General features: G+C 38.8%; 1 protein-coding gene across 2 annotated transcripts in view; it reads left to right on the top strand.

The window, feature by feature from the left end:
• The window catches only part of DYNC1LI1 (dynein cytoplasmic 1 light intermediate chain 1), a 36,353-nt gene that overhangs the window by 1,571 nt on the left and 14,053 nt on the right, over nt 1-20,729 (top strand). Inside the window, exons 1-4 of one of the 2 annotated variants that reach the window (XM_036266808.1) lie at nt 9,186-9,336; nt 15,968-16,084; nt 17,182-17,412; nt 19,270-19,439. In XM_036266808.1, coding sequence (XP_036122701.1) covers nt 9,330-9,336; nt 15,968-16,084; nt 17,182-17,412; nt 19,270-19,439 — 525 coding nt within the window. In that variant the 5' untranslated portion in view covers nt 9,186-9,329. Of the gene's footprint in view, nt 1-9,185; nt 9,337-15,967; nt 16,085-17,181; nt 17,413-19,269; nt 19,440-20,729 lie in introns of those variants that run through there. The other variant, XM_036266806.1, reaches the window with a different exon arrangement.

Genomic DNA, 20,729 nt, shown 5'->3' with positions numbered 1-20,729 from the left:
TAAGCAAGTTCCTTTATATCTATAAACCTCAGTTTCTTCATCTTTAAAATAGATATAGAAATAATAATGCCTACCACTACGGTCAAGTGATAACAGCACAGTGCCTTATTATGGTGGATTTGTCTTAACTGGATTAGAAAATATTTTATCAGAACTCTCTTTTTAAAAATTGAATTAGTGTCTGCATCAGTGATATTTATATGGCGAGTATAGATTAAGATCCAAAAGCAAAAAAAAATCCAGAAAATGTTTGAAATTTACTAATTTAAACAAATTACTATTGATTAGTGTATTTAAGACAATGTGACTTTATTGAAGTGAATTATATTTTAATTACTTTAAGTTAAAGAAGACTTCTTTTCAAATATTGCCATTGTAAAGATAAGATTAGTAAATTTTGTCACTTTATAAGTTCCTCCCAATTATTCCTGTGCATTAGATATTACATAGATGGTTCTGTTTGTAGTGAAACAAAAGTGACAGTTTTGTTCATTTCTCGATGTTTCTAATTTGCTCTGAAGTTGCACCATGTTTCTCTTTCTTTCTTTTTTTAATCATGCCATTTTTAAAAACTCGTTTTTGAGCCCTGGCCCGGTTTTGCTCAGTGGTTACAGCATTGGCTGCGGACCAGTCTCAGGTTTGATTCTGGTCAAGGGCATGTACCTTGGTTTTGCTGTTGGATCCTGGCCCAGCTTGGGGTCGTGCGGGTGGCAACCAATAGATCTCACATTAATGTTTCTCTCTCTCTCTTCCTCCCTCTCTCCTACTTAATCTGAAAATCAATGGAAAAATATCCTTGGGTGAGGATTAAAAAAACAAAAAACACCTGCTTTTGATACTGGGTCAGTGCATGTGACTGAGTGTACTTAGAAGCCACAGACTCTTCCATTCCTCCATACATAGGATAGATTAAATTTGCTTTTTTATGAGCTTAATAGTTCATAAAGCGCCATCTGGTATCAAGTTATATGAGTTTGAAATTAAATTTTTTTATTTGAGTACTGTTGGGTTTTTCATTAAAGTTCTTTTTAGCTTTGGAAGAAGCTAATAACAAATTTTTATACTAATTATATAAATAGGGTTCATTTCTTAAAATACCTGTAAAGATTTCTTTTTAAAATATGTTTTTATTGATTTTTTTAGAGAGAGAGGAAGAGAGAGAGAGAAACATCAATGTGAGAAACATCCATCAGCTGCCTCCTGCACACCTCCTACTGGGGATCCAGCTGGCAACCTGGGTATGTGCCCTGACCAGGAATCAAACCACTCAATCCACTGAGCCACACCTGCTGGACCTCTAAAGACTTCTTTTGTTTTTTGTTTTTATAATTTTTTTTTCTTTATTGATTTTAGAGGGAGAGAAAGGGAAACAGAGAGAGACATAGAAACATAAACGAGAGAGAACATTGATTGGCCGCTTCCCGCATGCCCCCTACGGGGGATCTGGTCCACAACCTGGGCATGTGTCCTGACTGGGAATTGAACAGGCGACCTCTTGGTGTGTGGATCGACATTCAACCGCTGGGCTCTAAAGATTTCTTAAAGACATTTTACCATCACATATTGTGCAGCATTCAGTCTGTACTGGTTGAGGAAATAAATATATAAAAGGGGATTGTGGTTTTCTTATGAGTTTGAAGCTGCTAGGCAGCAGGATGGTTGGTCCTGATATGCCTTTCATGAATTTGGTGATCTCTGGAGTCCCATATTTAAAAAACCAAGTCTGAGACTATAGCAAGGTTTTACATTTCCAGAAACAACCTAGATAGGTGTGATGATGAAAGCTTAAGGTACCCCAGACACAAATTATAGTTTAACCTTAGTTTGCTACTTGTTCTCCTCTCCCATTGCATGTGGGAGAAAAGGGTCAGGACTAACAATTGTGTGAGCCATTCTCAAAGCATCTTCATATAAATCTTAGTTTACCTCCTCACCCTCCTTTCCCCACTCAGATCTGGGAGATAGGTGTTTTTTTGGATGAGGTAATGAATTTGAGAGCCCCTTTAAGTGAATTTTTCAAGATCACATAGCTATAAAGATCCTATGTTCTGTGACTCTGGCAGGGCTTTCCAGCGAGATAGAAGTTCCTGCAAGGGGGAGTGCTGCGTACTCTTCTTACTGCATAACTTTTAAAAGGCTATCTTTAAGTGAAGTTGAAATCCAAATATTTGTGGAATTCTAGGATATAGCTTATTAAGGGACACCAATCTAGCTGTGGCACTTGTGTTTTAGCAGTCATTTAACTACCTAGACCTGATTCAGTGAAACCCCCAAACACTATGACATTAGTTTTTAACCGTTGAGAATGAGCTCCAGTAAACTTTGTTTTTAATATTAAAGGCAAAACTTCTGCATCTCTGTGTGTGTGTGTGCATGTATTTTAAGTAGGATTTGACTCATAAATTGTTCTTTTAGGAACTATTTTTTTTTAATCTTTACCCTTTTATTTAATCAGTTTTTACTACAGTGATTGTAATTTTATTTTAATAACTGCTTTTAAGGGCACTTTCTTTTTTTTCCCTCCAATCCTCAACTGAGGATATTTTTCCATTTATCTTCAGATAGAGTGGGAGGGAGAGAGAGAGAGAGAGAGAGAGAGAGAGAAACATCATCAGTGTGAGAGAGACGCATCGACTGGTTGCCTCCTGCACGACCCCGACCAGGGCCGGAGATGAACCGCAACCAAGGTTATGTGCTCTTGACTGGGATTGAACCCGAGACTCTTTGGTCCATGGGCTGACACTAACTGCTGAGCCAAACCAGCCAGAGCCTAAGGGTACTTTCTTTTTATCTTGGTTACTTTCCCATGTTTTGATAAGAAAACTCCTTAAGGAAAATAGTAATAATAAGAATGACTACTATTTATAAAACACTTACATATACTAGTCATGTAAGATTGTTTATATACTCTGATTATTCCCTTAAACATCAGGAAGTGGACATAGAACAGTTAAGTAAATTAGTGTAGAGTTACACAGCCAGAAAGAGGCAAGGTAAGAATTCTGAATTGGGCAACCTAGACCCAGAGTCAGTATTCTTAACCTATACACTGGACTGTCTCCCTAGAGGAAAAAAAAGCTTTCTTTGTAGGAAACATAAGAAGGTGTTTAGCAGTTATTAAGGAATTTAATCTGATTCTTTTGATGTATCAGTTTCATTGCAAAAAATCTCATTGATTTAGATTAATTGAATTCATTATCTACTAAGATACTTATGGAGACCTGGACCCCAGTACAGTGCCTGGCTTAGAGATAGAACATCAGTATAATTTTCTGAGTTTTAGGCCAACGTGAATGAATGAAAATGAATTGGTCCTTTGGTAAATCATGTAAGTCTTATCTTTCTCATCTGTAAATTAAGATATTTGGATTTAGTGATCTCAGAAATCTTATCTGATCTGATCATCTGTGATTTTTGTAAAGATTCTAAAGCTTTTGAGTTACTAAATATTAAATGTTTTGAAGACATAATTGGATTTAAATTAATAAAGTATTTCCTTATAGATGTGGGCTGTTTGATTCCACCCAGGGAAGAAATCTAAAGCATCTCTATTTTTCCCTGAAGGTACTAGTCCAGAGTAGCGTGCAGCCAGAAAAATCCCACATAATGCTGAGCATCATCAGGAAGTATGTTTGAAACAGTCTTCTTTTTTATTCAGGAATAAAACAAGCTTCTTTTATGCTTGAAGTATTGTAAGTAGGAAACCTCAAGATATACACAGTGGAACTAGAGATCTGTTCAGAGAGCAACTTGAGAAGTGGATGGTTTTCTCTGTGAGGGCTGATTCTAAAGATGAGATTGTTCAGCCTGAAACTGTTAATTTTGTGAGAAGCTGGGATTCAAGACCATCAGGGTAGAATGGTAATTCAGCTTGTGTGAAGTTCACTTGAGAGAATGTCAGCAAAAGCACTTTGAAAATGCAAAACTGAGAAGAACCTTGCGTTAGGAAAAAGAAAGGACCTAAATTCAGCATGAGACTGTTATTAATAAGTGAGTGACCATGTACTAACCTTTTTGGGCCTTGTTTATTTGTAAAGCCAGGGCAGTGGCTGTTAGAAAGACCTCACAAGTTACCTCTTTATTCATCAAATATTTATTAGGACGTGCTGTGCATAAAATACGTTGCTGAGTCATGTGGGGAAAACAGCTAAGACTTGGTCTCTGCCCTCCAGGAGCTTATAAACTCCTGTGGGAAAAGACTCAAAGTAGTAAAAATCAAATATGTCAGTATGAAATAATTGGTTAAAAGGTCACAAGATTTTGTTGAAAAGGTGGTATCTGAATAAAATTTTGCTAAGTAGAGTGGGGAGGAGAAAACACTGGGGGCTGTGGACAAGGAAACATGATACAGTAGTTAAAGCCTGGTGAAAAGGACCACAGCAGCTCAGGTTTGATGGAGCCCTAACCTGGAGTTACCAGACCTGGGAGCCCTTCCTACTATTTGAAGCTGGGGGATTGTGGGCAAATAGCAACCTCCTGACCTGCTAATTGAGATTCTTTCATACTTCAAGGGATTAAAAGAATTAAAAGAAATTATGTCTAAAATATCATCTCAAAATTGGGAATCATTATTTTAAATTATAGAAGTATTACATGTTTCTTGATAGAGAGAGAAAAAAAAATGACAAAGAAATGAAGGTAATGTTTGATCCTATCACCTAGAAATAGTCAGTGTTCAAGGGATTTTTTTTTTTATGGCAGTAGATGTGGATTTCTCCCTTTCAGTGACTGAATAACATCTATGGCTGTGCCATAATAATAATTGATTGGTAGATTATTATTGTTATATTTCATTTTCTACTTTTCCAGTATCATCTTTGGGATAAATTCTTGAGTTGAATTGCTAGGTCAAAAGTATATATCTTTTAAGCCTTTCTATATATTACCAAACAGTCTTCTAGGAGTGTTGTACCATTTACCTTTCCACCATTAGTACATGAGAGTAGTTGTTTGTCTAGCACAGTTGCCAATACTGAGGATTATTCATTTTAATCTTTGCCTATCTGGTAGTTAGGTTAAAAATTGCCATCTTAATTTAAAGGCAATTTAATTGTAGGATATATACCATATTTGTTGATTGAGAATTATTGCTTTAGCCCTAGCCAGTTTTGCTCAGCAGTTAGAGCATCAGCCTGTCGGCCCAAGGGTCTTGGGTTTGATTCCGGTCAAGGGCACGTACCTGGGTTGCAGGTTTGATCCCTGGATCGTGCAGAAGGCAACGAGTTGAGGTTTCTCTCTCACATCAGTGTTTCTCACTCTCTCTCTTTCTCTCTCTCTTCTTCCCTCTCTTCCATTCTATCTAAAAATCAATGAAAAGAGCCCTGGCCAGTTTGGCACAGCGGTTAGAGCATCAGCCTGCGGTCCAGAGAGACCTGGGTTCGGTTACCGCTAAGGGCACGTACCTCGGCTGCAGTTTGTCCCCGGCCCTGGTTGGGTTGTGCCGGTGGCAGCCACTCGATGTGTCCCTTTCACGTCGATGTTTCTCTCTCTCTCTTTCTCTCTCTCCCTCCTACTCTGAACAAAAAATGGAAAAATGTCCTCAGAGGAGGATAAAAAAAAAAATCAATGGAAAGATATTCTCAGGTGAGGATTAACTAACAAACAAACAAATAAATTATTGCTTTGGTGTGACTTTGATGTTCTGGAGCATAGGAACTATTATAACCATGGGGATTAACATTTATTGGCCTTTGTAAATGTTTATTAAATTAAACTCAGTGGTTTCAGTTCATGTCTAGTCAGTCTGTGAGAGTGAGGGAAATGATAAAGGACAAGTTCTTATTTTTTAATGTAATGTGGATTGCTGAGTGATGATATTCAAAGGTAGGGCTTTGGCCAACCAATGGGATGGGAACATGTATTATGCCTGTTACTTGGGTATCCTGGTAGGTGTTTTATTATATAGTATGTTCACTATTTTACAGAAGAGGATTTTGAGCCCCAGGTTACACAACTGAGTGAGGATTCAAAATTGAGTTTGTCTAACTCCCAATATAGAGGCACTCCTTAACATATTGGAGGGGTGTAGTCTTGAATGAACAGCCACACATAAATGTTTATCTATAACCACTGGGTGCAGATGCTCCTCCAGCTGGTTAACAACAGCTTCTCCTAGACTTGTCAGCTGAGGGAAGGGAGGGGAAGGCCTGGACTTTGCCTGGGTCATCCAGATAACCTAGGGGAGGCCATGGGAAAGGTCTGAGATCAAAAGTAGTTCCAGTGAAGACCCTTCATGGCTCTTGTCATCAGAGCTTTCAGATAAAATAGGATGATTTATTTTACATCATGCAAGGCCAAAACAAAAATGTCAACTTTACAGTGTTGATATCTTACTTGGATAAAGAAGGAATATAACCCTGGCCGGTTTAGCTCATCAGGCCTGCTGTCCTGAGAGACTGGGGTTCGGTTCCCACTAAGGGCATGTACCTCGGTTGCAGTTTGTCCCCGGCCCTGGTTGGGTCGTGTGGGTGGCAGCCACTCGATGTGTCCCTTTCACATCAGTGTTTCTCTCTCTCCCTCCCACTCTATCTGGAAAAAAAAAAGAAAAAATGTCTTTGGGTGAAGATAAAAAAAAAAAGAAGAAGAAGGAATATAGCCCTGGGTGGTGTGGCTCAATTGGTTGGAGTGATGTCCCATATACCAAAAAGTGGGTTCTATTCCTGGTCAAGGCACATACCCAGTGTGTGGGTTCGATCCTCAGTTGGGGCACTTGTAGGAGGCAACCAATCAATGTGTCTTTCCTTCTCTCTCCCTTCCTCTCTAAAAAAATAAAAATAAATATATTTTAAAAAAGAAGGAATATGGCAGGCTAGAATTCTCTCTGTTCTGATGATCGTGATGCTGTGAATCATAATGCATCTGTGTATCCATCCAATAGAGCTGTGGAAATGTGAATCAAAACTCTATAGAATGCAGCCATCAGGCACACAAAAGTGCAAAGCAAGAAGAGTACAGTACTTTAGCCTTCCAGGACAACGAGAGGGGAAACTGGGAGAAAAGGGAGGCAGAATACTGCTTAATTTTTTTTGTCATCCCTATTTATCTTGAGCTGGTCAAGACTAGAAGCTGCCCCAGGAACATTGGCAGTGTCTATAGTGTTTAGGAGCATTGCTGGATTCAGATGATGACCTTTAGCAAGTTGCTTAGTCTTTCAGACTATAATGTTTACCTTTTAGGATTATTGTGAGGATTATGAGATGTTTGTAAAACACTTCAGACAGTGACATACATTGAAGTGTTCAAGAAAGCTATTATTAATGCATTATGTAATTAAGTGTTTTGCTTTGACTGCTTATTTTCACGTGATTAATGTTTTTATGCCTTCTTTTTAAAACACTGTTGACTTCTTATAAAGGAATTTTATTTCTGTGCACTGATCAAGAAGTAATAAATGATAATAGCCATAGAACTTTATATCTATCATGATAGAGATTGTCTGGTTTTACCGCCTCTATAGAAGGCAAGGAACAAATGGAAATACCAGACTCGTCCAGGTTCTCTCAAATAATGGTGACAATGTTGCAGTTAGAAATTATATCTTCTAGCCTGGCCGGTGTGGCTCAGTGGTTGAGCGTGGACTCATGCACCAAGAGGTCTCTGGTTCGATTCCTGGTCTGGGCACATACCCAGGTTGTGGGCCCAATCCCCAGTCGGGGGCATGCACGAGGCAACCAATAGATGTTCTCTCTCATCGATGTTTCTCTCTCTCCCCCTTCCTCTCTCTCTCTCTCTAAAAATCAATAAAGAAAAAAAAAATTTAAAAAGAAATTATATCTTCTTAGTCTTCTCATTTTTAATATATTATGGACATTACATCCTGTTGTTGAATTAGAGATCTGTTGGGGAGATAAAATAGTATTATGAGTACACCTTTACACCTATACTGTTTTGGTGACTTTGTTTAAGGGGATTTTCTTTTATAACCAGTTTGGTTTTCAAATTTGAACTGAGAAGTGAGAATTGCCCTGGTTAGAGTGTCGGCCCACGGACCAGAGAGTCCCGGGTTCGGTTCCCGCTAAGGGCACTTACCTTGGTTGCAGTTTGTCCCTGGCCCCAGTTGGGGTCATTTGGGTGGCAACCAGTCGATGTGTCTCTCTCTTACATCGATGTTTCTCTCTCTTTTCCTCTCTCTCTGTCCCTCCCGCTTTATCTGAAGGTAAGTGCAAAAATGTCCTCTAGTGAGGATTTAAAAAAAAAGTAAAAAAAGTAAGAAGTGAGAATTGATGGCTGTTTTTGCTTTATGGTAAAACTGAAGTTCTTTAAAGTTCTTGGATCTTATGCTTGGCTCACAGTGACTTATTTGGACAGTGTTTTGACAAATAATTTGGAATACAGGTTTATTTGCTGTGGAGAATTCTACTGTAATTTGATTAAGAAATCTTCCCTCCTTTGGTCCATGCACTGGGACAGAGTTTGACCTATAGACTGTTTTTGTGTGGCCAGCAAATTAAGAATGGGGTTTATTTATTCACATTTTTTAAGAGTTGGGGGAGGCAAACGAAGATGAATATGTGACAGAGAACTTATTTAACCTGCAAAGCCTAAAATATTTGCTACCTTAGTCCTTTATAGAAAAAGTTTTCCAACATCTGTTTGAGGACATGGAAATGACTTTATTAGAACAGAATTTGGTCTAATGAAATATTTTGATTTGTTGTAAAGATATACCCTCTTTAAGAAAATTTAATATAAAAATGCAAATTTTGAGCCTGGCTGGTGTGGCTCAGTGGTTGAGCATCCACCCATGCACAAAGGTTGCCACTTCAATTCCCAGTCAGGGCACATGCCCAGGTTGTGGGCCAAATCCCCGGTGGGGGGCATGCTGGAGGCAGCCAGTTGATGTTCTCTCTCATCAGTGTTTCTATCTGTCTCTCCCTCTCCCTTCCTCTCTCTCTAAAATCAAGCAATAAAAAATGTATATTAGAAAATATGAATATTGATAAAATACTTAGAGAATAATTTTTAAAATTGTTTTTTAATTGATTTTTTTAGAGAGAGAAAGGGAGATAGAAACATGGATTGCTGCCTCCTGCACGCCCCCTACTGGGGGATCAAGCCCACAACCCAGGCATGCACCCAGACTGGGAATTTAACCTGGACAACGCTCAGTCCACTGAGCCAAACCGGCCAGGCATAGAGAATAATTTTAACATCATCACTAAACGGTTCTTTACTTTAAGAAGGACTTTCATATTCCTTTGTTTAAGCAGGAACTCTACTTGTGGAAGTGTATGCTTACAGATCATTAACTATTTGGCTGGCACATGTAAAGCTGGTATTGGCAGCTGAAGGCCAAGGAACTGAAGATAAAGCTTTCTTACAGTTTATAGATGACAGGTAGATGAATTCTTTCATCATTGTTTGAAGTCACGTGGGCTCTATTGCCTTACTTGCCACATTAAAGGTATATTAATTGCATATCATGAAGTACACATGTCGTATTTTTATTTTGCCCCTCAAACTATTAGGCGTTATGTGTTGTTTTCTAAATATAACTTGGAATTTAGTGACTTTGTTTCTTGAATGGTTTGGTTATTAAAGATGAATTTTAAATGCTTGTCAATACCAAATAACAGCATCCTGAATTTTAACAATTTTTAAATCCTTCTAAATGCATAATAGATTAAAGAGAGAGGGTCCATTCATGGGGACTTTTTAATATCTTCAAACGTTGTTCAGCTTGGCTGTGGCAAAGCAGCTGATTACCAACAGATCAGTCTGATGACTAGAAAGTTTTTCTAAGTTCAATGAAGGAGGTATGTATTATGAGGTTATGTATTAGGAAGCTTAGGAATATACATCTCACTGTAAAAGGAGCAGAGTCAGTAGGCACTTTAGTCACAGGCACTCTGGACACTGAGGCTGCAGTAGTAAACAAAACACAAAATGCCTGCTCCTTTGGAGCTTTTGGGGGTAGGGAGTGACTAAGTAAAATATGGATTGTGTTTATAAGTTCAATGGAAAAAAACTAAAAGGAATAGGAATGTTGAGTGGTTGTGATTTTGAATGAGATGGTTAGGGACCAACTCCCTGGGGAAGTGATAGCTGGGGGAACATGGGAAGAAGGTTAAGCAACGTGTGGATTTCTGAAGGGAGCATGTTCTAGGTGGAGGGAACAGTGGATATAAAGGCCTTGAGGCTGGAGTCTTATACTAATAATTATATAAGTGAGTGTGTTGGGGGAATGAGTGAAGATAATGATACTGCTTTTGTGCATGCTGAAATTTGAGGTATTTGTGGGACACCCAAGTAGTGATGACCAGTAAGCAGTTCAGGAGAGGCTGTGGCTGGAAGGAAGTTTATGGGTCACCAGGTTATAGGTGGTATTAAAGTTAGGCGTGGAGATTCTTCTGGATTTCCGTGTACAGTAAGAAGAGGAGAGGACTTAAGAAGGAACCCCGGAGACACAAATGTTGGGTGGGGATGAAAGAGGAATGTGCAGGGAAGGCTTAGGACCAACCTTGTCAGAAGTAAGTGGTAGAATACGACAGGGCAGTGTGACTGAAACTGTAATAAGGGAGAGTCCTCTTTGACTTGTGTGCCTTCCTCCTCTCTGCTAACTCCCAACCAAGTCAGCCTTTGGGTATAGCTGTCCCCACTCCAATGGCCCACCTCATTTCTTGCTAAGACTCCAATAATAGTCTATTACCTAGTCTCTTCACTCCTAAACATACCTTTGTTGGTCAGTGTTTCACACTTTTACCATAGCTGTCTTTCTAAAATACTGAAACACTGCCAGTGGCTCCCTGTTATCTTCAGGATAAGGTCTAACAGCCTGGCATAGCATGCCCTTCATGCTTGCATCCCCTGTCTATTCTAACTCTCCGGCTCCTTTCCCCCTTACATTCTAACTTTCGTGCATTCAAATTATTTGTCCTTTCTAGAAGGACACATCTTTGCCTCCAGGCCTCTGTGCTTTCCTTACTTCCTAGAATGACTAACTCTCCATGGTTCATTAACGCTCCAAGATTTGGCTAAAGTGTTCCCTTCTCTTCAAAGCCCTATCTGAGTTCCAAGCAAAATCAGAATTTTCCTTTAGAGCTGGCTTCCTAGTTTGTTATTATCTCTCTAGTGTGGTCCTAATGACAATATATTAAAACTGTCTACTGTTTGTTTTCCTGTTCCAATTTATGAGCTCCTAGAGGACAGCAGCTTTAACATTTGGATGTTTGTATTCCTAGAGCTTGACTTAGTGTAGTAAATGTCTAGTGCACTGGTTCTCTCCCAGGACAGCAGCATCAGCAACACTGAGAAGTTGTTAGAAATGCAGATTCTTGGGCCCCACCCCAGGCTTACTGAATCAGAAACTCAGGAGGTGAGGCCCAGCAGTGTGTGTTTTAACAAGCACCCCGGGTGAGTCTGATGCATTTTTTTTTCTTTTTATCATCACCCGAGGACATTTTTCGATATTTTGTTCAGATAGAGTGGGAGGGAGAGAGAGAGAGAAAAACATCAATGTGAGAGGGACACATCAAATGGTTGCCACCTGCACGACCCGACCAGGGCCGGGGACAAACTGCAACCGAGGTACGTGCCCTTAGCAGGAACCGAACCCGGGTCTCTCTGGGCCGCAGGCCGACGCTCCAACCGCTGAGCCAAACTGGCTGGGGCAAATCTGACATTTTTGAGAGCCATTAATTTGTCTAGTGAAATAAATGATGGAAAATATTCACTCAGAGGAATAACCTCTGGTCTCATGAGTATCTTGTATTCAGTCCTTAGAAAAAAGAAACATAGCCCTACCTGGTTTGGCTCAGCAGTTAGAGCATCAGCCTGCAGACCAAAGGGTCTCGGGTTCAATTCCAGTCCCGTCAAGGGCACGTAATTGGTTGCTATTTGACCCTCAGCCCTGGTTGGGGTTGTGCGGGAGGCAACCAATCGATGTGTCTCTTTCACATTGATGTTTCTCTCTCTACCTCCCACTTGATCTGAAAAAAGAACAAGAAAAAAAGGGAACATCTGTGCTCTAGTGATGGTTGCAAGAACTTAAAATAGTGAGCATATAAGGTTGACAGCATTTTTGATGTCATGAAGTTGGGCTCAAAATCTGTTCTGAGCCTATTAAACTTCTAAAATTAAAATTAGATCAAATAAAAGATGCAAACTTGTTATTTAAAGAATCACTTAATACTGCCATCAGAGGTAACCAAATTATCAGTGATTATTTCTACCTGATATTATGGTTTTTATTCTTTTGCTTTTCTTAAGATTATCTATGGGTATATATATTTTTATTCAGAAACCTTTATTTTGAATCATTTGAAATATTAAAAATAAGTTGAAATACACTGATCTGAATTTTTTTGCCCCTGGATAACTCTTTTTTTACTTTGTTAATCCTCACCTGAGGCTTTTTCCATTGATTTGTTTAGATAGAGTTGAAGGGAGGGAGGGAGGGAGGGAGGGAGACAGAGACAGAGAGACAGAGACATCAATGTGAGAGAAACACATTGATTGGTTGCCTCTTGCATGGCCCTGGTGATCCAACCTGTAACCCATTGTACATGCCCTCGACCAGGAATCGAACCTGGAAACCCTTTGGTTTACTGGCCAACACTCTAACCCTTGAACCAAACTGACCAGGGCTCCTTTTTTTCTTTTAAATATGTTTTTATTGATTTTTAGAGAGAGAAGAAGAGAGGGAGAGAGACATAGAAACATCAATGAGAGAGACACATTGATTGGCTGCCTCCTGCACACCCCCAATGGGTATTGAGCCCGCAGCCCGTGCATGTGCCCTGACTGGGAATCAAACCAGTAACCTCTTGGTCTGTGGCTTGATGTTCAGCCAGTGAGCCACACTGGCTGGGCTCTTTTTTCTTTTTTCTTGAAGTATATTAATTTCAGATGTACATCATGGTGATTTGACATTTATGTACCCTATGCAGTGATCACCAGAAGTACAGTAACCATCTGTCACTGTACAAAGGTATTACAATATTATTGACTATATTTCGTATGTTGTACTTATATCCCAGGACTTGCTTATTTTATAAATGGAAGTTTGTATCTCTTAATCTCCTTCGCCTTTTTTGTCCATTCCTGACTTCCCCCTTCATCTGAAATTTTTTACTCTTTTATCGTATCTTATTACTTTCTAACATGTAAAGTGAGAATTAAAGAAATAAGGTAAACCGCCCTGGCCAGCTTGGCTCGGCAGTTGGAGCATCAGCCTGTGGACCGGAGAGTTCCGGGTTCGGTTCCCACTAGGGGCACGTACCTCAGCTGCAGTTTGTCCCCGGCCTGGTTGGGGTCATGTGGGTGGCAGACAGTTGATGTGTCTCTCTCACATGGATGTTTCTCTCTCTATTCCTCCCTCTCTCCCTCCCACATCTATCTAAAGATAAATGCAAAAATGTCCTCAGGTGAGGATAAAAAATAAATAAATAAAAGGTAAACCTTGTGTCATATTAAATGAAGTTTTATGTAATTACTACCTATTTTTATGGAACTGTATATACTTTAGAAAATTCTTATTGGATATTGTATTGTTGATGTAAGCTTCTATTATAACTCTGGGCACTAAATTTTTGCTTATAATACATAACATTGTTTCTGTAGGATAACCCTTTCTCAGTTGGTATCATTTTAACTTAGAGGACTCCTTTCGGGAAAGTAGCCTGCCATAAGAGAAATCTTGATTCTTTTTTTTTCTAGTTCTAGAACAGGCTCAGACACTTTTTTTTTTTAAGTTAATAAACTTTATTTTTTAGAGCAGTTGTAGGTTCACAGCAAAATTGAGTGGGAGGTACTTAGAGTTTCTGAATATTCCCTGTCACCACATTTGCAAAACCTCCCCCACTATTGACACCCCATATGGTGGCACATGTATTACAATTTTTTTTTCCTTTTTTTTTTTGTATTACAATTATTACAATCAATGAACCGACATTGACACACTATCACTTGGAAGTTTATAGTTTGTTTACACCAGAGTTCATTCTTAGTGTTGTACATTCTGTGGGTTTTCACAAATGTATAATGACATGTATCTAACATTATAGTGTCATACAGAATAGTTTCACTGCCATAAAAATCCTCGGCTCTGCCTATTCAGACTTCTTTTTCTTTTTTAATCCTCACTCGAAGTCATTTTTCCATTTTTTGTTCAGATAGAGTGGGAGGGAGAGAGAGAGAGAGAGAGAAACATCAACGTGAAAGGGACACATAGAGTGGTTGCCACCTGCACGACCCAACCAGGGCTGGGGACAAACTGCAACCGAAGTGCCCTTAGCGGGAACCGAACCTGGGTCTCTCTGGACCGCAGGCCAACACTCTAACCGCTGAGCCAAACCGGACAGGGCCAGACTTTCTTTAAAAGATTGTTATATATTTCCTTATACAGTGATTTTAATTATTTTTATATCTAATTCTCATGCCTACTTAGGTGACTAGATATAACAAATGTTTTACTGAAATTTAATGCCATTTGGGTTTAATAGTAGACATAAGTATTTATGTATTTTACTTTTCACTGGTTAACTTTATTATTTCTATTTTAAGCATGATAGATCATCTTGAGAATCACTGTCATTATCTTACATATTATTGTTTTCAACCCAGTCTGTTATTTTGAAGGGCCATTTTAATAGTACATTGCAAAAAATGGTACTGAAAAATAAGTGCTCAAAATAATGACAAGTTCTTTATTGCTTACACTTATTGCTCTGAAGTATTGGAAAATGGTTCATAAAAAGAACCAGTCTGGCCAGTACAATGGAATATAGAGCTGACGGCTCTGTGACACTATTTTTTGAGTTTGGCATGCTTGTTCTGTCTGCACCACTTGGCCTCATCTTGGCACCAGTAGGATTATGAACACCAATGCAGAGGTGGGTACTGCACTCTTGTGGCAGCATTTAGATATAAAGATGGTCATTCAGAAGATCTAAGACGTATATAATTTTTTTAAAGCTTAACATGTAAATGAAAACAATATTTAAATTCTCAGAGAACTCATGAATCTCCAGGAATAAGTCCTTAGATCCAAGAAGCTACTATTAACATAATATTGCTGGTAACTAAATAAGTTTATGAAACAGTAGCATGTAGTATTTAAATAAATTCACATTATAAAAAAAATCCTCGTCCTGGCCAGTTTGGCTCAGCAGTTAGAGTGTCGGCCTGCGGTCCGGAGAGACCCGGGTTCGGTTCCCGCTAAGGGCACGTACTTCGGTTGCAGTTTGTCCCCGGCCCTGGTTGGTCATGCGGGTGGCAGCCACTCGATGTGTCCCTTCATGTTAATGTTTCTCTCTCTCTCTCCCTTTCTCTCTCTCCCTCCCACTCTATCTGTACAAAAAAATGGAAAAATATCCTCGGGTGAGGATTAAAAAAAAAAAAAAATCCTCACCAAAACATTGAATAGCTAGCCTAATTTTAAACTTTAAATTTGTGCCAAGTTTAAATCATGTGATTTGTTGCTATTAATATTTTCAAAGTGTGCGTTTTATTTTTGTTCTACATTCTCTTGTTCTTACCCAGCTTACTACCCCCAACTGCCACCCCTCCCCCTGGTTTTGGTGAGGCCGCAGTTACAGTTCCCTGCCCTGGTTAGTTTTGATGTACCATCAGTCCTCCATGAGTAGCCTGTGTGTAGGCACATGACCCACACTGGGCCAGTTAAGAGTGTTTACCTAACATTTTTCAACCTGAAAGCCAAAAGAGAGTCTTTTGTTCCTTGTAGATTAATATGTGATGACATAAGAGTTGAGCTTCTTGAAAAATACCCACAGAGAAAGCCATTGTAATAGGCTAGAACAGGAGACTTAACAAGAGGAACAGACTGGAGTGAAGTCTACATCTTCAACTCTGTAGTTTCCTGGTATTTTCCATCATCTTACCCTTCTGGTTGAAGCTAGTTCCAGTTGGGTTTTTCACTTGGCACTAGAAAGTGTGTGTGTGTGTTTGTGTGTGTGTGTGTACGCGCGCATGCCTTGTTATAATTTAAAAGATTTGTCTTTTTTTACAGGTGAAGATGGAGCTGGGAAAACAAGCTTAATAAGAAGAATTCAGGGAATAGAGGAGTACAAGAAAGGAAGAGGATTGGAATATTTATACTTAAATGTTCACGATGAGGACAGGGATGGTGAGTGTCATCTGTTTGTAACCTAAGTTTCCTGAAGTCTTTCCAAGGTGCACTGCTGCTCATATTAGTCATTGAGTGTGCCATTTTTTTATTAAGAGTCCTACTATGTAACGCCAGTCAGTAAATAGTTACGCTTAGGCATACTTTTTTTTTTTTTTTATCCTCACCCGAGGACATTTTTCCATTTTTTGTTCAGGTAGAGTGGGAGGGAGAGAGAAGAACAGAGAGAGATAGAGAGAAACATCGATGTGAAGGGACACATCGAGTGGCTGCCACCCGCACAACCAACCAGGGCTGGGGACAAACTGCAACCGAGGTATTAGGCATACTTTTATTGGTTTGGGATTGGGATTCATATAGTGACTTTTTTGTTTATCCTCACCTGAGGACATTTTTGCATTTTATCTTCAGATAGAGCAGGAGGGAGAGAGGAGGGAAAGAGAGAGAGAGAAACATTGATGTGAGAGAGATGCATCGACCGATCACCACCCACACGACCCCAACGGGGCTGGGTACAAACTGCAACGGAGGTACTTGCCCTTAGCGGGAACCGAACCCCGAACTCTCTGTGGTCTGTGGGCCACTGTTCTAACTGCTGAGCCAAACTGTCCAGGGCTATATAGTCACATATTTTTAAACAGTTTAAGGTATTCTGGTGTGCAAACTTTAGTTTTCTTGCTATCATTGAAGAATCTCCATTTTCCAGTTCATTTTCCCTCAGATGGTGAAATAATAGTATCTTATGATTGTTTGCTGACTCCCCTTTATCTTTTTATTTTTTGACATAAAATGTCATCTCCCCACCTTGTCTTATCTGTCAGCCAATCTTGAATATGCATAGCTCTATCTGCTGATGGTAAGAATAATAACATGTTATTCAGTCTGTGGTTTGAGATTGAGAAATATGAAGTAGAGGATGCTACTTTCTGAATATTTCATAGGTCTTTACTAAATTGGTAGATGTGACCTAAATAGTTGAACCTTGTCAAAAGAGATATCTCCTGTGGAGATGCCCTATAATACCAAGTAGTGTTGTTAGTTGAATGATGAAATAACTTAATCCTGTTGCCTTGGTAACTTTTCTTTGTCTGTTGTAGATCAAACAAGATGTAATGTTTGGATCTTAGATGGAGATCTGTATCACAAGGGCCTCCTTAAATTTTCACTGGATGCCATTTCCCTGAAGGACACTCTAGTTATGCTGGTTGTTGATATGTCAAAACCTTGGACCGCTTTGGATTCTTTACAGAAATGGGCAAGTGTTGTTAGAGAACATATTGACAAATTGAAAATTCCTCCTGAAGAAATGAAAGAGATGGAACAAAAGTGTGAGTAGTCTAGAAATATTAACATAGATTTCAAATATAAATTTCCTAACTGGTAATTATAATTATTAGGAATTTTTTATTTTGAATAAGGTTTAATGTAGGAAACATAATGTAAGTACTGTTTTTGAAATTTAATTTAAATGCTGTGCTAGGTTTTAATATAGTTTTAAATTGGAAACACATACATAATGGCTGACTTGTTCGTAGAGGTGCCTTTGCTCTTTTGCCAAAAGGCCATATGTGTTCATTTTGAAAAGTTGTTTTCAAGATTAAAAAAATTTGAATCTTTCTTCAGCTGCTCATTTTCAGCAGTTCATTTCTTAATTGGCAGAACTATCTTATCAACCTTGTCAAAATGAAGTATGTCTAAAAAGATGTTAACAACCTAAATATAAAGATGTTAAGCTGGTTTTATGATTCACAAAGTACATAATATATTTTGTACATGCCCATGTAAATTGGAAGTTTTCATGGAAGTTATGAAAATGATGTAGGTCATTTCTAACAGGTTGTAAGCCAGTTGTCACAGTTCTGAATTTCACTGAGAGTGCTTCATTTGCCAGTGTTGCACTTAGCTTTAAGAAAATATACAGACGGAATGCTGCTTTTCTTTATTATTGTTAGTTCATAATTTGTTGGAGAGAATTGACAGCTCACCGGAATTTACATGCAAGAAAACAGTAAGAGAATATATGTCCTAAATTGTTGAAAAAGATGTCTAACTGCTCTTAATCTATACCTTTCTTTCTCTCTTGGCCATTGGCTGTGGGGTTCCCCTCCCCTCTAAATTTATCCTATAGCAGTGGTCCTAGGACCAGCAGCATCAGTATCAGTACAGCTGGGAGCTGGTTAGAAATACACATTCTCAGGCCCCACCCCAGACTACTAAATCAGAAACTCGAGTGCATGCTAAAACTTGAGAACACCTGTTAGATTTCAGCCTCTGATTTGAAGGGTAGTAGCTGCCAGAGCTGCTACGGGTATATGCATGCCCCTTTGTTTTTGAAAGAACTTCACTCGCATTCAGGATTTCCTCTTCCTTGACACTCCTTCTTTATGTCTTTGTATAAAATTCCCTCATACACTGTTTTAATTCTATGCTGTGGATAATTTGTTTCCAGATTTGTTTTGCTTTTAAACATGAAAAGCAGTTTTATATGGAAATCCCTGTGTGTGCATCACTGGCTGTTTCCTTGAGAATTCCTCCAAGGGTAATTACTGAGTCAAAGCATATATTAAGGCTCTTGCTACATTCACATTAACTTGTTTTAAGTGAAGGTTTTGACAGCCTTGCAAATGAGTTCTAAAAATGTATCCACATTGGTAATATCTCATTAATTGTCACCAGGGTTACAAAATGAATGGCCAATGATTGCACCTATGTAAAAAGTAGAAGACCTGAATAAAGGGTTTAGAGAAGTAAGCTAATATTTAGAAAGTCGTCTAGGACTGTCTTTTAAATTGTGGAATTACACACACACACACACACACACACACACACACACACATACATTCTTTTATCCCTTTTCAGTACTCTTTGTGAATTAGAGAAGAAAGAGAAACAAAGCTAGATTGTGACTTGCCCAAAGTAATTTCCACAAACTAAAGCAGGCCTACGTTGAACCCCATTCTTTGGAGCCATTCAGTGTTATGCTCTGCCTCCTAATAATTAATGTGGGTCCAGTGTTTCTTTACTGTCCTTGAAATAGATTTCACAAGCCTGTTTTATTTCTTCTTTTACACAAGACAAAGTATACATTCTAGTAAAATATATATTTAGATTATGGCAGAAAAAGCTACCTGCTGAAATAAAGCAATTTCTAAGTACTGTATTAAATTATTTACTTTGATTTTCAGTGATAAGAGACTTTCAAGAATATGTAGAGCCAGGAGAAGATTTCCCAGCTTCTCCTCAGAGAAGAAATACTGTGTCTCAGGAAGACAAAGACGACAGTGTGGTTTTACCCCTGGGTGCGGATACACTTACACATAACTTGGGCATTCCAGTACTAGTAGTTTGCACAAAGGTTAGTTTGCTTCCTAGAGATTCTGCTACTGATATCAACTAAGGATGAACAACTGTTTTGTTTCCCAGGCCCCATTTGGAGTTGACACATTAGTTTTTCTAGATAATTTTTCTCAACAAATAGAAATAATAGTTTAAAATAATTGAATGATATTCACATGTTGGTTTTGTGGTCTTAATTATAGTTTCTTTGAAAGAAAATGTTATTTGGGATATTCTGTTTATGATTTGAATATCATTTTCCAAATTCCAGTTATACTTCATTATACAGTCAGTTTAGTAGAAATAATTATAGGTAAGATAAGTTAATTATTAATTTTCCACATTAAATTTTGGTATACTAACATCCTAATATCAGAAGATTATGTACTTAAAATAAAATAGACTTTTTAAACACCTACTTTTTTTTTTAAATCCTCACCTGAGGATATTTTTCTATTTATCTTCAGATAGAGTGGGAGGGAGGGAGAGAGAAACATCAATGAGAGAGAACATTGATTGGCTGCCTCCTGCATGCCCCCCACTGGGGATTGGGCTCACCACCTAGGCATGTGCCCTGACCTGGGATCGAACTGGCAACCTTTTGGTGCATGGGTCAGTGCTCAACCACTGAGTCACACCAGCTGGGCAAAACACCAACTTTTGACACCTAAAATAAAATAGGGTTTTTTTTTGTTTTTGTTTGTTAATTCTCACCCAAGGATACTTTTTCATTAATTTTGTTTAGATAGAGTGGAAGGGAAAGGGAGAGAGACAGAGAAACATCTGCATAAGAGAACCACATCAGTTGGTTGCAACCCAAGTATGTGCCTTTCACTAGGAATCAAACCTGGACTGTGGTCCACAGGCCGATGCTCTAACCACTGAGCCAAACTGGCCAGGGCAAAATAAGCTTTTAAGCACTCATTATGTAAAAGTTTATACGCAATTATCAGGGGCTTTTTACTTATTTGTTAAGGAGTTTTTTTGTTTTGTTTTTTTATCCTCACCTGAGGACATTTTTCCATTTTTTGTTCAGATAGAGTAGGAGGGAGAGAGAGGAAGAGAGGGAAAGAGAGAGAGAAACATCGACGTGAAAGGGACACATCGAGTGGCTGCCACCCACACGACCAACCAAGGTATGCGCCCTTAGTGGGAACCAAACCCGGGTCTCTCTGGACCGCAGGCCGACACTCTAACCGCTGAGCCAAACCGGCCAGGGCAATTTGTTAAAGAGGTTTTGATAGGATTGCTAAAATCAAAATTCTGTTCATTTAGTCTGTCACTATATATATACTTTATAATAAAATCA

The sequence above is a fragment of the Molossus molossus genome, unplaced genomic scaffold (assembly GCF_014108415.1).
Source record: "Molossus molossus isolate mMolMol1 unplaced genomic scaffold, mMolMol1.p scaffold_m16_p_18, whole genome shotgun sequence".
Taxonomy (NCBI): Eukaryota; Metazoa; Chordata; class Mammalia; order Chiroptera; family Molossidae; genus Molossus; species Molossus molossus.
Note: the sequence above shows the minus strand (reverse complement) of the source record. Positions and strands in the feature narration are given on the sequence as shown.